This window comes from Ochotona princeps, chromosome 13, assembly GCF_030435755.1.
Source record: "Ochotona princeps isolate mOchPri1 chromosome 13, mOchPri1.hap1, whole genome shotgun sequence".
Lineage (NCBI taxonomy): Eukaryota > Metazoa > Chordata > Mammalia > Lagomorpha > Ochotonidae > Ochotona > Ochotona princeps.
In genome coordinates this window covers 16,083,404-16,103,736 of record NC_080844.1, presented here as the reverse complement: position 1 = coordinate 16,103,736, position 20,333 = coordinate 16,083,404, and the positions used below count along the sequence as shown (strand labels likewise).

Below are 20,333 nucleotides of genomic sequence, written 5' to 3'. Positions count from 1 at the left end.
GCCAGTAGGGTTGGGTTTACCTTCTTTAGCTGGCAGATCAGTTTATAGACTGTTTAAGTGGTAACATGCTACCCCATATCACAGTATGCAAACAGGAGTTGGTGTTGTCCTATACTACCCTCTGAGTTACAAGCAAACTCTTGAAAGCGATACTTGCGGGGCTGGCACAGTGGCTCAGTAGGCTAATTCTCCACCCTGCGGCACTGGCATCCCTTATGGACATGGGTTTGTATCACAGCGGTTCCACTTCTGATTCAGCTCTCTGTTTATAGCATGGGAATTTGCAGCCAAGTGGGAGACCCAGAAGAACTTACTGGCCCTCAGCTTTGAACAGGCTCAGCTCCGGCCAGTGCAGCCACTCCATTTTGGGAGTGAACAGCAAATGGGCAGCCTCTTTCCCTGGCTCTCCTTCTCTTTACAATACCTGCCTTTCAAATACAGACAATTAAAAAATAAAATAAAATAAAATAAAATAAAATAAAATAAAATAAAATAAAATAAAATAAAATAAAATAAAATAAAATAAAGATCACATAGCACCGAGAGAGAATTAATAATATAACAGGGGCTTTCTTTTTAAAATTCAAAATGCCCATTTATTGGGCAACAATATAAGACAGGGCCAACTCAGCTTGACCACAGATAGTATTTTAATGTCTTAGCAAAACTGTTGAAAGGATGACTATGAACATAGAGGTTGTCCTGGTTAATACCTTGTTTCTTCTAAGAATGGAATCTCAATTATGCATTCATGCCAAGGGAAAAATACAATTAGTACTTTTATCATATGGATTAACTAAAGTGCCGATACATTTTCATGAGTGTGGTACAATCCCATTTGCAGCTCTGTGTAACTGCTAGGTACGCAGAACACAAGCCAAGATCAGCTAAATCATACGTGTGACAAAACGAATGCTATATAAGTCACCGATCTGTTGATGAGCTCACTGCCCCTGGAAGGGGTAGAGGAAGACATTGCCCGACTAGAGGAGGTGAGACAAGTGGCACAAAGTGCTCTTACCTGTAAGAACTCCCAGAGTGAGGTAGAGATGCTTCAGGCTGGTGGCGAATGAGGCCAAGATGAAGCCAGTAGATGCAAGCAAGCCACCCAGCATGATTCCCACTTGACAGGATAGGTGGTTACTGACAACACTCCCGAGTGGAGCTTCCAAAACAAAACACATACAATCAATAGGAAACTCTTGAGGATACTGTGAAAAGTCTATGGTTTTACTCTGGCAGTGCAGAGAATCATCAGCCTTTAAACCATCAAGCCCACCCCTCTAATCCCTTCTTTTATAAAGATTTATTTATTTTTATTAGAAAGTCAGCAACACAGAGAGGAGAGAGAGAAAGATTTTCTATCCACTGATTCACTCCCCAAGTGGCCAAAATGGCCAGGGCTGAGCCAATCCAATCCGAAACCAGGAGCCAGGAGCCTCCTCTGGGTCTCCCACGTGTGTGCAGGGTCCCAAGGCTTTGGGCCGTCCTCAACTGCTTTCCCAGGCCACAAGCAGGGAGCTGGATGGGAAGCAGGGTCACCAACATATGAACCAGCACCCATATAGAATTCCGGCACATGCAAGGCAAGGACTTTAGCCACTAGGCTACAGCACCGGAACCCCAACCCTTCTAATTCTGCAGCATTAGAAAGTAATGCCCAGAGAGGGGAAGTGACTGTCTGTCATCACACACCGATAAGTAGCAGAGCTGGGACAGGGATCAAGTCTCGTGACTCGCATCTCAACACTCATATCTCAGTCCTATACTACTGAGTGTTTGCTAACTAGTGCTTTACTTAAACTCTGTATCACTTGTGTGTAAGGATTTTGGCACAGAATTGCAAATACACCGTTAGCAATATTAATGACAGTTAACAGCTGCAGAAAGAAAGCGTGAAGCATGTGCTGTGAGCAGCATTAAACACCAGCAAAAATCTTTCAAGACAAATTGTGCAACGTGGAGCTGCTTTTCCGGCCTCAGGGTAGCTCATTACTGGGTAAACACAGCCCCGAACATCTAAGAAACATGCTTCACAGTGACATTTTGGTTGACCTTATTCTATTTGTAGTTCTCTAGTGTATCAGAGCCATGTCAATCAGAAGGCTGCGGAATATATATTAAAACTGAGGAGACAAGGAATATGGCATGGCCAAGGTCACCAAGAAATGCAGTTGATCTACTCTGAGCAAGTGTGAGGTTATCTTACTCTGTTATTGGTTGGCTCTACTGGACAGATGGCAGGGGTGGGAAAGACATGTGAATTTCTTTCAAGGAATAATTCATGTTGGCAGTAGTACTTCTTGAGACAAGATCATAAGAGTCAATTCTCTGAGTGTCTATTAGAGCATGATCATTTTTGTATTGATCAGATTGGAACTGAGGACTGAGTCCAATGCACACGATAGAGCCAAGTATCACCAGATGTCTCCCAGCTAGCTTAAGCAGTAACTGGCTCCAATATGCAGAAATATAAGCTGGGAAGAACACAGGTGGACAAATCTAAAAAAACACCTAATTCTCAGGAGTGATGCTGCTACAGTTACTGCAAAGTGGCAATATTTATAACAAAGTTTATACTAAACATAATGAAGAAATGTGTACCAACAAACTAAAAAACATTCACATGTCTGCTTTTCACAGGGCAGATCTGTCACCAGTGAGAGTCCCAGATGCAATTCTGCAGCTACCTGTTCATATTCTGAACTCTAATGTTCTAACGTTACATTGCCAGGTGAGCAGGTAGGTATAGGGTAACTGGTTAGGGCAGGTCTTGCGTTCTTGCGTTCTTGCACATGCTGCTTTGGTAAGGACCCTACCCAAAGTCTCACACAGTCATTGCAATCACATTAGTCACTTAGCCATTTATTCCTCTTTGGAGGATTATAAATGCTTTCCAGAAGATAAGAGTGAAGGAAATGAGTCACTCACATCCTCTGAGAAAGACAAACATGGCCTCTGGTGTGCTGACACAGACGGTGACTGAATAACATGACCCTGAAAAATCAAGTCATTACCTCATGGCTAAAACAACAAAAGCACAAGAAGATGGCCTAAACATCTCAAATACATGATTGTTTTTTTATCCCTTAAGGCCTTTTTGTCAATAGAGAGAGACAATTTAGTCTTAGTCCTAAAACTGATCTTAAATTCCTTCTAAAGAAACACATTTCAGCACAATTCAATTCATTCCTGAGACTATATATTTAAAAATATGTGTATGTTAGTACCAACAACAGACTCAGATGAGATCATTAGGGATTTCTTAATAATACAGTGTTTCCTTTTGTCACTAGGACATCAGCTGAGGTTTTCAAAAACACTCAGCATTCACCTAAATGAAAAGATTAAGTGGATCTAAACTGCAGACAGAACATGTCTATTTGACCCAATATAAAAGCTCCAAGAAACCAATAATGTTAGTTTGAAATGTGTAAAAGAGAAATTTGACATTTTCTATCCTCTCTTATATGCAGATAGTTTCCATACAGATAGTTAGTTTCCATACTGCCCATGATATCTTATATACTCGATGTAGTGACTCAAGCTGCTTGAATAAAAGTCATTGTGAATATGTTCATTTCATGATTACATAGTCTTATCCTTCTCCACTACTTTTGAAAATATGAAGATTCATGCTTGAAAAGATGAAATCCACGAGCTAAGTTATGACTACTCAGGAACAGAATGCAAATACAGAGTATGACGCAACATTGTTGGCACTCATTTAATGGAGACCATATAGAAATGATCCAAGGTTCTAGTCATGTTTACATGACTGGAGAAGCAAAGAGGCCACCGCATTTGGAAGACAGAAGCCAAGTATACATAGTAAGATAAACTTCTTCTAAATCAAAATAAATTCTGCAAATTCAACAGTCTAACTCTATACGTAAGGTCAAAGAGTATGGGTCTCTTTAAATATAGGAACTCTTTCATGTGACATCAGCCAAGATCATGTAGATTATCAATTGCAAAGAGTAATCTTAGGCAGTTTTAAAAACATTCCTCTACTTCAAAAAAGTAATTGATGTCAATGGAAGGTCATTTTCATGCACACAATTCAACAGTAAACAATCATTGTCTTTCCTAGCAAGCAATACTCACCACAGAGCATGGTCACACAATCTACAATGGAATGAATCCATGCTGTTTGTGCATAGTCCTGAGCAAAGTATGTCTGAAACTCCACAAAAAACACTGAGATACATCTGGAAAAGACAATGTGGGTATTTGATACAAAAAAAAGTGAATTCTTTTGAATCAGCTGTTCTAGACTCCAAAAATTTTAATTTTTGGACCATAGTAAATGACAAATCCACAGCCAACCATTCTGGAGAACAAGTGTTGACCACCAGAGGTGTTGTTAAAGCCAAGGAGATGTGAAAATCTTCACTCTGGAGAAGGTTCCATGGGAAGGTAGCAAATCAAGAACACGGCTTCTTATTCATTCTATTATTTTAATTTACACACGTAACTTCTAAGAGATTGTAATACAAGTTAAAATTTAGGGACAAAGAGTGATACATCACCTAGAAGCTTCACTGCGAAGACTTATACAAAGGTAATGATAACATGTTAATAATATTTATTTGTGGATATAACCTAGAAAACTACTTGTTACAGCCAACTATCATAACCTAATTGTTCATCATGAAAAGATTGGCTAAATAAATGATGGCATATCAGTAAAACAAAATAGTGTATTATTGTGTATTAAAAATGTTTTCAATACATAATGTAATGTCAAACAAAAAAAGCTACAAAATATTTTATTTGCTAAGACTTATTTTTATAAACATATAGCTCATATAGACATAAAAGCCTAAAACCATATACTCCAAACTTTACCCAATCATATGTAAATAGTGGGCTTATAGGTGATAATTATTCTGCATTTTGAAATATTTTACAATGAAAATGATTTTTTGTATACTTGGAAATGTGTGAGCATGTATGTGTATGCACAGAGAAAACAGAAATGTATAGGGGAAAAAAAGGAATTTATGTTGAAATGCAATTAATTACTCAGGGAGAGAATCAGAAGTCTTCAATGAAACATTTTTTAAAAAGAAAAAAAATTCAATTTTAGTACTTTTCAATAGCATTTTTCTTCATGCTTTTAGAGAAAGGAACCCCGAGTTATTAATTTGCACTGGACTCTGTAGAAATGTTGCTGATTGTAGTGACACAAAGAGAAGAGGGAACGGCAGGGGAGCGAACTTCCTGGTCTTGGCAGATGTTAGACTGATCCTCAGGATATTGTGCCCAGAGGTTAGAAGTTCTGCCACTTCCTACCCATTAGATCTTACATGCAATGTGCAGCCTCTCGCTAAGGATTACATCATTTAATCAATTTTTTAAAAAGTCAAGAAACACTAAAGAAGGCCTCAGTCAAAGTTGGTAATTTTTTACAGAAACTCAAGTATTGTTCAAAGAGCCAAAAGAACTCCAAAATTTCCAAAAACTGCAAACATTTCTTGCAAACTAATCTACATGGACATAAAAGATTTAGAGACACACAAATCTCTGACCTAAGGTTCTTTTTTTTTTTTTTTTTTGGACATTTAAATGAAACATAGATTTTCAAATACCAGATCCAACTCAAGTGACTGACTTAATTCGCAACAAAGAACTAAATAACCAATATACATTATTGAACATGGGAAATACCTTTTCCTAGCCTGCACAATTTTTGGCTCTATGTGAATTTTAGAAGGCAGCATCATTAGATACACGGAAAGAGTTAAAATTTGATTTTCAATTTTTTTTTATCTACGCGAATGGCAGAGCAACAAAGACACACACACACACACACACACATATATTGAGATCTTTTCTCTGCTGATTCATTCTTCTGATGCCGCCAATAGCCAGGGCTGGATCAAGATAAGATCAATAGCACAGAACTGCATTGGGTCATCAACATGGGAGGTATGGACCCAAGCACTTGAGCCACTATCTGTTGCCTCCCAAGATCCGTCAGCAGGATGCTGGATTGGAAGCAGAGCACAGCGACTTGCATAGGTATTCCATTTGGGGTGCAGATGTCCTGAGCAGTACCTTAACTTGTTGCAGCACAATATGGATCCCTGAAATCACTTTTAAGTGACACAAGTCATAGGTAGCATTGTTAATGGAAGCAAAAATGGGGGGGAAATACCATATCCATCGATCAAAATATGGCAAATAATTATGAACACATACAGCTGGTTGATTTTTTTTAAAGATTTATTCATTTTATTACAGCCAGATATACACAGAGGAGGAGAGACAGAGAGGAAGAGCTTCTGTCTGATGATTCACTCCCCAAGTGAGCCGCAACGGGCCGGTGCGCCAATCCGATGCCGGGAACCTGGAACCTCTTCCGGGTCTCCCACGCAGGTGCAGGGTCCCAAAGCTTTGGGCCGTCCTCAACTGCTTTCCCAGGCCACAAGCAGGGAGCTGGATGGGAAGTGGAGCTGCCAGGACTAGAACCGGCACCCATATGGGATCCCGGGGCTTTCAAGGTGAGGACTTTAGCCGCTAGGCCACGCCGTCGGGCCCCACAGCTGGTTGATTTTTAAGCAACTACAGGAGTATATGAGAAAATGTGTATAGAATGGAATTTAAAAATTTTACGTAGATTTCTTTAAGACTTGCAAAAAATAAGCTTATTGCTTTAATTATTTTTTTTATTTGAAAGGTAGATACACACAAAAGATAAAGAGCTCATATCTGCTGTCGACAGATTGCAACAAGCAGGGCTGGACAGCCAGAATAATGATCCAGCAACTAATCCAAGTTTCTAGTGGGTGGCAGGAACCTGAGCCATTTCTCCTGCCTCCTGGGCTCCGCCAGAAGCCACAATCAAAGAACTAGCAGCTATGACACACGTGTCTTAACCAGTGTGCTAATGTCCAGGTCAAATGCCCACCTCAACTTACCTTTTAATTTCCTTTTTTTCCATGAACCTTCCAAAGTGCCCTCATAAAATGGAAAAGTTAGAAAGATGGTAAAATGGAAAGTTAGAAAGATGGAATGTTTCTAAAGAAAAATTAAGTGGAAAAAGGTGTGGCAATAAGATCCCATTAATAGAAATAAAAATTATTTATAATGCATTTGTCATATAATACATTTATGTGTTAATGTAAAGTTAATTGGGTTGTTCAAAAAATTTTGGAATGATGTCAGGAAACTATTGATAAAGCATACTTTAGGCTATGAAAGTAGATTTCAGGAAATGAGAAGACTTTTTATATATTTGCATATTATTTAAGTTCTTATTTAAGAATATTTGACTTAAATTTTAAAAATCAGAAAAATGAGTTAATGACTGATTGTGGGAACTGAACAAATCACCTTAGGGCTCTTTTCCATGTTTCTATTTCCAGTTCTCTTGGATGCTTCCTGGTTTGTAGCCAGATTTCAATGTTGGCTACATCAACACACTTATCTCCTCTAAACTTAATCTGGTCAGATATCTCCTTTTAGCATCTTTATAACCACCGATAGTTGACCTTTGTTTTGCCAACCCATCCTTTCCTGATTTCTGGGTAAGCCCTTGGCAGCCCAGGAATGAAGCCTGCACACCATTACCACTAAGCAAGTAGCAGCTGAGGCTCACTGCACCGACACAGTTTGAAACACCCTTCGTTGCCTCTCTGCCTGGCTAAACGATCCCATCCTCTAGAATTCACTCCAGCAACAACTTCTCTAGAAAGCTTGCCCTGTGCTTCCGTGTCAGAATTCATTCCTCTTTCAGTGTCACTTGACATTCTATGGTTTACTTATGTTGTCCAAATTACATTTTGGTTTGCATTTCAGATATTTATGGCTGGATCTACCAGATGGTGTCCTAACACCTTTGTGTTTTGGAAGCACCTATCATGAACAAGCCATGTTCTCAATGACCGCCTGACATACATAAGTAGAATTAATTCCAATGGAGTTAAAGTTAAAAATATGAAGGAATAGCCTTCTTATAAAGGCTAGTGGGGATCTTTTTCCATTTCCTTTTCCATTCCTGATAAAAGTCATCTGTTGATCATCTGTTGATCTGTTGGTCATCTCACTGTCACTGAGAGAAGATTGAAGTGGGTTAAGTTGCTATCTGCAGTGTCAGAATTCTACTTGGGCCCAGGTTCAAGTCCTGACTGCCCCACTTCCTATCCAGCTCCCTGCTAAACTGCCCAAGGAGGCGGCAGAAGATGGTCCAAGTGCTTGGGGCTCTGCACCTACATGGAAGACCCAGAAGTTCCTGGCTTCAGGCTTTGCTTGGTACAACCCTGGCCATTGTAGTCATTTGGAAAGTGAACTAGCAGAAGATTTCTCCCTCTGTCTCTTCTCTCTATATAGCTCTATCTTTCAAATAAATAGGCAATTAAATAAATCCTTTAAAAAATGAAAATCTCTGTATAAGGATACTGCATGAACAACAGAATTAAAAAATAAATTTATTTAACGGAGCCCGGTGGCGTGGCGTAGCAACTAAAGTCCTCGCCTTGAACGCCCCGGGATTCCATATGGGCGCCGGTTCTAATCCCGGCAGCTCCGCTTCCCATCCAGCTCCATGCTTGTGGTCTGGGAAAGCAGTCGAGGACGGCCCAATGCTTTGGGACCCTGCACCTGTGTGGGAGACCTGGAGGAAGTTCCTTGCTCCTGGCTTCAGATCGGCGCAGCACGGGCCATTGCACTCACTTGGGGAGTAAATCATCAGACGGAAGATCTTCTTCAGTGTCTCTCCTCCTCTCTGTATATCAGACTTTGTAATAAAAATAAATAAATATTTAAAAGAATAAATAAATTTATTTTGGCTCAAAAATTCATGCACTTTTTCCATATTACCCATTATCTTGAGATTTTTAAAGATACTGCATAAGCACAGACTTCAGTTTCTTGTATCACAATAAACTTATCTTTTAATTCCAATTTTCACAAACTTTTTAAAGGAGCCTTGTGTTTAAGCTGTTTTTGTCCTTCCACCTAGAACTTGGCTGCCAACATCACAGCCAAACTATAACATGAAGCACAACAATTTAAATTCTAGATTTCACATCTGCAAGAGTTCTGTATCTAATGAGCAAATGAGTTTCCAAGGATTGTTTTTGACCTCACATACTTTTTTCCAGGTTGAGTACAGCCTCAGTCCTATATGATAGACATAAATGTACCACAAACTTTGCAATACTTTGTTCGTCTGTTAATTTGGCACTCCATCCTTCCTCAACTCTAGACTTAAAAGCCACTTGATAGAACATGATTATTTCCTGTCATGAATTTTCCCATAGCTTTTTTAAAAAGATTTATTTATTTTTATTACAAAGTCAGATATACAGAGAGCAGGAGAGACAGAGAGGAAGATTTTCCATCCAATGATTCACTCCCCAAGTGAGTGCAATGGCCCGTGCTGCGCCGATCTGAAGCCAGGAGCAAGGAATCTCTTCCAGGTCTCCCACACAGGTGCAGGGTCCCAAAGCTTTGGGCCGTCCTCGACTGCTTTCCCAGACCACAAGCAGGGAGCTGGATGGGAAGCGGAGCTGCCGGGATTAGAACTGGTGCCCATATGGAATCCCGGGGCGTTCAAGGCGAGGACTTTAGCTACTAGGCCGCTGCTGCTGGGCCCTTCCCATAGCTTTTAAAATATGAGTCACGAATCACACATCCAATAAGCTTGGTGTTTATGCTGTAAAATTTTAATGACTGGGATTTATCACTAAGATGATAAGAAATTTTTTGAAAAATGGGATTACATAGATTATCTTGCTCATCCCTGAAACCTCATCAGCTTATGCAAACTCACCTTCCTGGGCATGACTTTAGCAATTCTTTAAAACTCAAAAAATGAATTCATTATTAATATCCCATGTAACCATCTCCTACTTTAATCACCAGGAAATTCCCATTTTGGCTCCTACATGATAAATTTTAAGTATTTCATATTCACTTTGGGTAGAAGATGGAGCAAGAAAAGAAATACCACTCATGTGTACACAACTTTGGGGACTACTTATGCAAAAAAAAAAAAAAAATGGTGGGAATAGCCAGGACTTCTCACCTAAAAATGTACCAGCTCCCCAGGATTAAGTATTGAATTTTCTAGAAGAGACCATAATTCTAGGCTTTTGAAATTTGAAATCACATTTTGTGCAAAGAAAAAGATTATCTGAGGAAACAGACACAAAGAACACACACACATATTTCTTTAATGAAGGGTTCAGAAACAGAATAAAACATATTTAGAAAAAAAAATAAGCCAAGTCCTTTAAAAAATAGGCAAGAAAAATTCACTTACCTAGTGACTGCCCGGGTGCAGATTGTCACAAGGAAACATCCGGCCACTATCATCCAGCCCCAGCCTCCATCTGGAGGAGAGGTAGACTGAGCTCTCTTTCCTTTGGCCATGGTGTCAGTTCCTTCTCTTCCAAGTAACAGCCAACATATGATCTCGGAGGAATTTACTGCCTAGTGCCTTCCTGTCAGCATTCAAGGGTGGTGTAGAATGCTACCTTGCACATGAGTTACTGGACATCTAAAAAGAAAAATCAGGGCATGCATCAGTATTTTATTCTCATGCATGAAGGTGGACTTTTTTCATTTGGCAAAAATACTTATTACCATTCTATTAAAGATGACTACTGGTAACTATCAATACTGAACTCAATACATATCTCCCTTATTGACTTCAATTACAGAACATCTCCAATTTTAGACAAACTGGAGACCCCCAGGTAGACACCATTTTTGCCCAGCCTCCATTGAAGACAGATGTGGCAACACTGTCTAGACGAAAGCAGACATCCTAAGTGCCACTCTGGCCCATCAACTCAAAGGCAAAATCTCCCTCTGAGGACTTCTGGCAGCTCCTTTCCAACAGGCTAGAACAGGAAAGTGGAGGTGAGACACCATCTACCCAACCGATCACCCCATTATCCTAGACGCTGACAGCGCTATGAGAATGAAGAAATTGGAGTCCCCCAGAAATCTCTGCGAGAGCAGCTCCCCCACCTCGAAACCTCATACATCTCTACAACATTGCACAAGACAAATATGCTTTGGTTTTGTTTAGGCGTCTATGATTTGGAATCTCATTCTTCCAACACCTTAGGGTATATCCTAATTAGTTTATTGAATGAGTCTCAGGTTATTCTTTGGAACTTTTATGTTTACATAGATAGATATGTAGATAGATAATTTTTCTATCTAAAAAAGAGTGGGTGGGGAGAAGGTTCACATAATTTAATTCACTCTCCAAATGTCCATAACATCCAGGTCTAAGGAAGGAACCAAATGTCCCCCCACCAAAAAAATTTATAGCTCCTGCTTTTTTTGTTCTATCCTAACCCTAGTGCAGCCTGGTGCTGTTTAGGCTCGTGCACTGATTTCTTTCTGGGGGGCTTTAATCTTCTGGGAGGTTGGCCCAATCCACTGCTTCACAGAGTTCTGACAGGTGTCACTGATGAGGAATGAGATCAACCCTAAAGTGTTTTCTTTAGAAAAAAGCATAGGAAAGAAACAGGTGCCTCTTCCTCTAGTAGCTTTGAATCTGGACGTGATACCTGCAACCACAGAGTTCACCTCACCTCTTAACCATGAGGGAAATGAGCCAGAAGTCAGAGCCAATAAGCCAAGGTAAGCCCAACAGAACACAAAAACAGTTTGGAACCTTAACGATGTCCCTGAGCTACTAAACTGACTGATTTGGGAGCCCCCTGACCCAGTAGGTAATCACACATTTTACTTATTGGTAACACTAGCTACATTTCGATGTTACTTCCCAATCAACAAGAAACCAAACTGACCTCCCTATGTAGTGATGTGCAGGAGCCAGCAACAACTGCACGCCATCCTTATGCCTTGTTCATGTTGGTGATTAGAATTTGGCCACCAAAGGAAAAGTGAAAAAATGGCACATCGAAGTATTTTATATCTCCTAAGAGAGCAAGTTGTTAAAGATTTACTAGCACACCACTGCAACCTCAGAGGAGATGAAGGTAGACATAGTAACACATCTACGAAACACTAAGTGAAGTGAAAGAAAGAGGAAAGAATTTAAACACTTCCATAGTGGGCTAGCCACTTAAGCAGTTGCCTTCATTTGTTCCCTTCTTAGTAAGATAATTCACCTGTCTGCCAGGGCAGGGATTGGCAAACTACAGCTTCCAGGTCAAACTTGGCAACTGCCTCTTTTAGCAAATAAATTTTATTGGAACACAACTATATCCATCTATTTACATTTTTCTTTGGTTCATGTTTCATGTTTCCACTGCAAACTGAATACCTGCAACTCAAAACATAAGGTTCGGAAAGTATAAAATGCCTGCTATCTGATCTTATTTTAAAATTTCATTACTTCAGAGCGAGAAGACTATCTGCTGGTCCATTCCCCAAATGCTCGCAACTTGAGAGCTGGGCCAGTCCACATTCAAGAACTCAACTCAGGTCTCCCCTGTGGATGATGGGGAGATAAGAACTTGAGCCCTCACCTGCTGCCTTCCATGGCGTGCCTTAGCAGGAGGCTGAAATCAGGAGTGGAGCTGAGACTTGAGTTCAGGCACTCCATCATAGGATGTGAGGGTCTTAACTGGAACTGGAACCTCTAAGCTAAGCACCTGACCCTGTCTGACCTTAGTTTAAGATCTCTGTCCCATGGTGTGAAAGAATTACAAACACCTACATCCTTGGTTACATAATATTTTTATTTCAGAGTTGGCATTCTTGCTTTCAGTGCTATATTTAAGAATGCAATATCTCCTCAGATTCCATATACGAAAACACAGAATAAACTCATCCCACCCTTGCAATACTACTTCAGCCATTATCAGATTTCGCACATGTGCGTTATCAACATCAATTGCTAGACTTCAAAATACATCTGAACTCAAGAGTTTGACTTCTACTTTGAGAGATGAAGCCATAGCAGGGCCACACTCTGCTGCTCTGCATAAAAGCACACCTCTTAGCAGTGCAAGAAAATAAAACACTGGACAATAGAAATCTGCCTTGGTGTAGGCCTAGTCCCTTCTGATTTTTTTCTTTCACCTAAGTAACTGCTGAAGTGGAGTTGTTTCCAGTAGAGGTCTATAAACCCACCTTCCTAAGAACATGCAGCAAAAATCCCATCCTTGAGTTAGTGTTTCTGGGTGCTATTCAAGAACACCGAAACAGGCGGGGCTCTGTATAAAGCCTCGAGAAATTAACATGATGCAATGGATCAAGAATTAGAACATTCTTCACAGTCCCTGAAGGGTAATCTCATTTCTGGGAGGTTACCCTGTGAAAACAATTTAATGAAGCCAAATACTATCATAGGGGAAAGCTACATTATAAATAATGCATTTATTAGAAACAAATTAATTGGTCAGCAATTGAGAAGAATTTGAATAATTATGTTATATTACACAAATGAGATAGTAGACAATCTTTCAAAATTATAAACTGCAAAAACCTTGGTATGAAAAATATTATTCTTCCATGTTGAAGCTAAAAGAAGTCCTCAAGGGACCCGGTGGCGTGGCCTGGCGGCTAAAGTCCTCGCCTTGAACGCCCCAGGATCCCATATGGGCGCCGGTTCTAATCCTGGCAGCTCCACTTTCCATCCAGCTCCCTGCTTGTGGCCTGGGAAAGCAGTCGAGGACGGCCCAAAGCTTTGGGACCCTGCACCCGCATGGGAGACCCGGAAGAGGTTCCTGGTTCCCGGCTTCGGATCAGCGCGCACCGGCCCATTGCGGCTCACTTGGGGAGTGAATCATCGGACGGAAGATCTTCCTCTCTGTCTCTCCTCCTCTGTGTATATCTGGCTGTAATAAAAATGAATAAATCTTTAAAAAAAAATAAATAATTAATTAAAAAAAAAAAGAAGCTGGAATCCAGAGCAGAGATGTGACTTGAACTCAGCCACTCCAACAGGGGACACAATGTCCCAAGTAGTATCTTACCTTTATGCCAATGGCTACTTTTGGTCAAGTATCCTTCCTCAGGAATTTCCATGTGTTCTACTTTAAGAATGGAACTATGACAATATCTCAGACAGTAAATTGCCTAATTTTAAAATCCAAGTTAGGATCTCTTGCATTGCTGTGGTGATATGATGAATAAAGTAATTTAGTCAACCTGGTGAAACCACACAATAAAGAATTATCATCAGCATTCCACAATGGGGACACACAACCTCTGCAAACATTAGTATGTCTTCAACTAAAACAATTAACAGGGCCTGGCACAATAGCCTAGCGGCTAAAGTCCTCGCCTTGCACATACCGGGATCCCAGATGGGCACCGGTTCTAATCCCTGCAGCCCCGCTTCCCATCCAGCTCCCAGCCTGTGACCTGGGAAAGCAGTGGAGGACAGCCCAATGCCTTGGGACCCTACACTTGCCTGGGAGACCAGGAGAGGCTCCTGGCTCCTGGTTTCAGATCGACTCAGCTCTGGGCATTGCAGCCGCTCGTGGAGTGAATCAGTGGATGGAAGATCTTCCTATCTGTGTCTCCTCCTTTCTGTATATCTGCCTTTCCAATAAAAATAAATAAATCTTTTTTAAAATAAATAAATATTTTTTTTGAAAAATTAAGTTAGTTCTTCATCAGTGCCTGCACTTGACACTCAGGACCCTCCGAGATAAAGGGTGTTCCTCTGTCGTACAATGTTGAACCAGAAGATCAGAGGGGTGAAGGGCTTCCCCTAACTGTATACCACATCTCACATCTAAGCACAAACGGTAACCAATGACTTTGGATGACATTGGATGATACATCTGTCTGTCGTCAAGATTTCAAGATCTCAAAATTGCTATTGCAATTATGTTGACAAGGTTGCCAGGCCACACTAAAATTTAAGACCTATTTGTGTGAATGCCATGACAAAAAGAAGAGATTTGTGGAGCATGGCACAAGGTTAACACAAGGGTGTATGCTGTTTCTTACCAAACAAACACATGCAGTTTCTTCTAAATTGGATCATTTCATAGATTTATGCAAACCTGGAAGAAATGTGCTGGTTAGACAAAGCTAACCTAGTTTCCTAGTGGAAGTATCCTGCAGTTCTCCTACAATATTAGCCTGAGGAGGCTTGTAAATAATTAATCCACATGATCTTAGACAAATAGAATGGAAAATCCTTTATTGAGTTAACAGCATAACTAAAGCTATAATCAAAGGAAGCATTTCTTATTAGATAATTCTTCATTTGCTAATCAGTCTCTTTTATTTTGACATCAACAACTAAATGTAATTGTATTCTGAATTTGATTCTGCTTTCAGAAAAATTTTCAGAACCAAAAGAAGCTTCAGACATGATGCTCTTCTAAGTTTATTCCTTAAAGTGTAAATGGGACATACTTTCAACTTTATTTTATCCTCCCTGCTTTAAAACAGCTAAATGCTTTGTTAAAAAAAATGTTAATATAAAACTATTTTCCAATAAAGTGCTTTGCGATACAATCCTTTCATATCACTCTCAGTAATGCTTTCTAAAAACCCTCCTTCTTGGACCCGGCGGCGTGGCCTAGCAGCTAAAGTCCTCACCTTGAAAGCCCTGGGATCCCATATGGGCGCCGGTTCTAATCCTGGCAGCTCCACTTCCCATCCAGCTCCCTGCTTGTGGCCTGGGAAAGCAGTTGAGGACGGCCCAATGCATTGGGACACTGCACCCGCGTGGGAGACCCGGAAGAGGTTCCTGGTTCCCGGCTTCGGATCAGCGCGCACCAGCCCGTTGTGGCTCACTTGAGGAGTGAATCATCGGACGGAAGCTCTTCCTCTCTGTCTCTCCTCCTCTCTGTATATCTGGCTGTAATAAAATGAATAAATCTTTAAAAAAAAACCCTCCTTCTTTCTTCCAAAAAACCTACAAATTTCATATACTTAGACTTGCTAGCTAAGAGGGCACTGTGATCACAGTCACACTTGCTTTGGAAGGCTCGCTATCCTCCCTTTGCATGGTTGCTAATTTCCTGAATCTTTCCTGTTTCCAGCGCCTTAACCTTTAGGCTTCCTTTTGCTTTATAAATAGATTTTTACCAACCAAGAAGTAAAATAGTAAAAAAGAAAGTAAAATAGGAAATTCCAAGAGAGGGAATCCAGATTTGGAACATGTTATATCTACCCATGTTGCTTTATAGATTCGAGGAAACACCAAGGGGTGGGCAACCATTTGACCCGGCTGTCAAGACACGGCTCAGGATGTCTGCCATCCCATTTCTGGCTGCCTGGCCATGTTCTTACGTTTATGTCTTAGCATCCTGTGAATGGGTTCTCTGGCAGGCAGCAAATGAGGACTCGAATTGTTGGGTCCCTGCCTCCCACGGGGGAGACCTGGGTTGAGTGCCAAGTTCCCTTGGACTTTGCCATGGCCTACCCCTGGATATTGTGGGCATTTGGTGACTGAATCAGAAACAGGAGTATTTTTCTTTTTTTTCTCTCTCTGCTTCTTTCTTGCTCTCTATCTCTTCCTCTCCCTCACCTTCTCCCCTTTGCCTTCCTTTCTCCCCCTCAAATAAAATTGAAGAAAAATTTAAACAAAAGAAATGGCAAAAAAAATTTCAGCAGTCTTTTTAAAATGGAAATTTGCAAGCTGATTCTAAAATGCACACATAAACGCAAAGAACCTGAAAAAGCTAACATTATTTTTAAAACAAGAACAAATGTTGACAACTTACACTGATTTCAAAACCTAATGTTAAAACCAAACTAACCAAAAGAATGTGCAACGGCCATATTAAATCAGTGGAACATAACAGAATTCAAATGTAGTTTTCTATATTTATTCATATAGAAAATAAGCAAATTCTGCATTTGGTACACAGTTAGAGCTCAATCACTGTCCATTAAATGAAAGATCTAAGTTCTGCCTTCACCAGGGAAAATCTCCTTAAGTCCTAAGAAATAAATTAAAAGCATAATAAATAGCAGTCACTAGTTTTCAGAAGGCAATTTGGCTAAAATGTGAAATGCTCTTCATCTTCATCAGAGCGGTCTAATCTTCAGACATGAAGCAAGGGACTCAGACTTAACAAAACTATTTTTTCTGTTGTCAGCATGTGCACGAGCACAGAAGTGGCATCATGAAGACGCCAGCCAGGGCTTTTCTATGTTTGCTTCCTCACTTTCTTCAAAGCCAAAGAGGCAGAGCGTCAAATCAGAGATCTCCTGTCCGCTGGTTCACCCTCTCAAATGCCTGCACCATCCAGAACTATGCTGTGATGAAACCAAGAGCCAAGAACTCAATGCAGGTTGCACACATTACTACCCAGTGACCTTGCACATGTGCTGTGAAAAACTATATATTCTTCTTTTTTTAAAAGAGTTATTTATTTTTTGTTGGAAAGTCAGATATACAGAGAGGAGGAGAGACAGAGAGGAAGATCTTCCGTCCAATGATTCACTCCTCAGGCAGCCGCAACAGCCGGTGCTGTGCTGATCTGAAGCCAGGAATCAGGAACCTCCTCTAGGTTTCCCACACGGGTGTGGGGTCCCAAGGCTTTAGGCCGTCCTCGACTGCTTTCCCAGGCCACAAGCAGGGAGCTGGATCGGAAGTGGAGCTGCCAGGATTAGAACCGGTGCCCATATAGGATCCTGGCGCATTCAAGGTGAGGACTTTAGCTACTAGGTCACCATGCCGGGCCCCTATATTCTTAGAAGCAGAAAGACTAACCACTTAGTTTTACTTTTTCCCATTCTGCTTCTCTCTGTTTAGTCCTCAAACATATCCTGGTAACAGGAAAGTAAATAATTACTGACTTCAACCAGAAATCAAGGGTGCCTGTCTGAGACCTTTGGGCATTAAGATGAAACATTGACCTTTGTTGAAGAGCCTGCCAAAATGTCCACATTGTGTGTAATACTTCAGTGGTAGGAGTACTTTATGGAAAATCCAGAAAAAAAAAAAAACAGAGAAGTGATGAAAGGAAGTGGGTACAACTCATGATTCACACAGGAGACAGAGCAGAAGACAAAGGGCATTCCCATCCTTTCAGGCCCTAGTTCCCTGAACTGGCAAGGCAGTGCCAGCAACACGCTTACTGTGGACTTCAGTGCTGCTCATGACCAACCACTTAGCCCCATAATTATCATTCTCTAAGCCCATTTCTCTCCCATTTGGAAGCAAATATAAAATAAGTGACTGGCCTGAGCTACGCCCTTCTTAATGGAAAAAATACATGCATCTATATGTGTATGTGTGTGTGTGTGTATCATGAAATTAAGTATGCCAACACTTCGCACAATGTCTGGCATAGTTAGTGCTCATTATTCATGTGGTTCAATGAGTGCATTTCAGAATCTCATTCAGGGCCTAGCAGAACTCATTCATTCTTATTTTGCTGTCTTATTATGGAATCGCTTATTCAGACTATGGTATGTCTGAGGTTTCTTGGCTGCTCAGTGGACCCTATAAGTTTGCATTTCACTGAGTTTTGGGGGGCAGTTCACACAAACAGCCAATTACCATCATACAGGCTGCCTGCCTCTATCACAAGCTTTTCCCCACTCTACAACTACTGCAAGACACCATGTAGCAAAATAGGAGGGCAGCCAGTCAGATGTATCCATCAGCTGGAAGTAAGCACCCTAGCACTGGGGGAACAGCTGCAAAAACCTGTACTGCTTAGGTGTGCTGTCCCTAAGCAGGGGCTCCTGTAGGTTCCCACCTACCATTTATCTCCAGGCCTAGGATGGTACCTGGAACACATCATGCACAGTGAGGATTTAGCAACTGAACTTCCACAATTCCCTAGTTGGCATATTCTCTTGAATCCCAGGGGGGGATGTACAGGGAGTTTGAGGAATGGAGGCAAGAAATTACTCATTGTTTCTGTATTCCGTCTATCTGCTGCGACTCGCCTTCCCAGCATGTACATCCAAAAGCCCTAAGTGATTTCACCTCACTGGGAACATGGAGATTGGTGCAGATTCCAATCCCAGGCCAGGTCAACCTTGCAACAGAACTTCACTGCCAGTCTTGGCCCTCTCTCCCTGCATTTGCAGAGTGGCTAATAAGGTGTGTGGGCTGTGGGAGGGCTCACCTATAAAATCTGGCAGCCAGCCCACTGCCTGTCCCACATGACACAGACCTTAAGATTCCGCAGGCCTTCAGAGATGTTTATTTTTGCGTTCTGTAGACTCTGCTCACTGCTTGAGCCACAGCAGGTCACACCAAGGACAAGGTGTTGCCAAGGCCGAGAAGGCCATGTCCTCATTTCTGCAAGCCTGAGGACCTGGCTTCCTTCCTGGGAGTGAAAGAGTTAGTGCAGGTCTTACAAAACTTCCTTCCAGTTGCAATGACTATCTCTGTAGCTCACCTGCTAAGAAGGATTAAAGGGAACCAGTCCAGTCCCCTTCCCTCTAGTTTGAAATTCGAGGAAATTTGTTAAACATTGAACAAAAGCCTTGAAAGTGATCCCCAGCTCCTTTGCATGTGAGTACAATCTACACAGATAGAAGTACAACCTGACAGTTGTGTTTGTCCTGCGAATTGGCTGACTGCATTCTGTATCAGACCACAAGAGTTCAAGTTCTGACTCTGCTCTGGATTCCAGCTTCCTGTGAATGCAGACAGCTGTGGTGGCTCAGATGGGTGGAACCTTATCACCTCTGTGGGAATCCCAGCTTGAGCTCCCTGCTCCTGGCTTTGGGCTGGCCTAGTACCTATTGTTGCTGGCATCTGGAGAGTGAAATCAACAAATCCAAGTTTTCTTTGTTTGACTGTGCCTCTTTCTCTCTTTTTCTCACTTTGTCTTCCTTTGTCTCTCTACCTGTTAAATAAATTAATCAAAAAGATGATGCTATTGCCAAGTACACATAAATGTTTTAAAGTATGTCTACCAAGACATACTTCTTTGTGGAAGTTATCCATTGGTTAAGAAAATATGAGAAGACGACGGCAAGGTAGAATGAGTTTCCTGACATGTTCAAAAAACATAATTTTTAATTAATCATTAAGGCACTGACAAACATTTGGAGAACCATGGGAAGTGTATAAGTATATTCCATTTGCTGACAAGACTACACATGTAGGCTTGCAGTCCCTGTACTAATCTGGTTGTGTCCTAGCATGTTGAAAGCCCAGATTAGAGGCAGGAGGAAACAGTGAGAGCTCCCATCTGCTGGTTCATGCAGGAGCTGGGCCAACCGGAAATTAGCAGCTGAGGACTTAATCCGGGTCCTTAATATGGGAAGCATAAACTCAATTTATCTCCCCCCCATAATCATTTCTTTATTTGAAAATCAGAGTTACTAAGAGATGGAGAGACAGAGAGAGATCTTCCATCGGTTGGCTTACTCTCTAGTCGACTACAACACCTGGGACTGAGCAAGGCTGGAGTCAGGAACTAGGAGCTCCATTTAGGTTCTCCCAAGTGGGT

The 20,333-nt window shown here is 41.2% G+C and overlaps 1 protein-coding gene across 2 annotated transcripts in view; it reads right to left on the bottom strand.

Annotated features, from left to right (window-relative positions):
- SLC16A12 (solute carrier family 16 member 12) overlaps positions 1-20,333 on the bottom strand; it is a 70,211-nt gene that overhangs the window by 7,728 nt on the left and 42,150 nt on the right. For both annotated transcript variants that reach the window (XM_004583559.4, XM_058671457.1), the window contains exons 2-4: positions 10,274-10,510; positions 4,108-4,211; positions 1,022-1,165 (exon numbers count right to left, since the gene is read on the bottom strand). In XM_004583559.4, coding sequence (XP_004583616.4) covers positions 1,022-1,165; positions 4,108-4,211; positions 10,274-10,383 — 358 coding nt within the window. In that variant the 5' untranslated portion in view covers positions 10,384-10,510. The remainder of the gene's footprint in view (positions 1-1,021; positions 1,166-4,107; positions 4,212-10,273; positions 10,511-20,333) is intronic.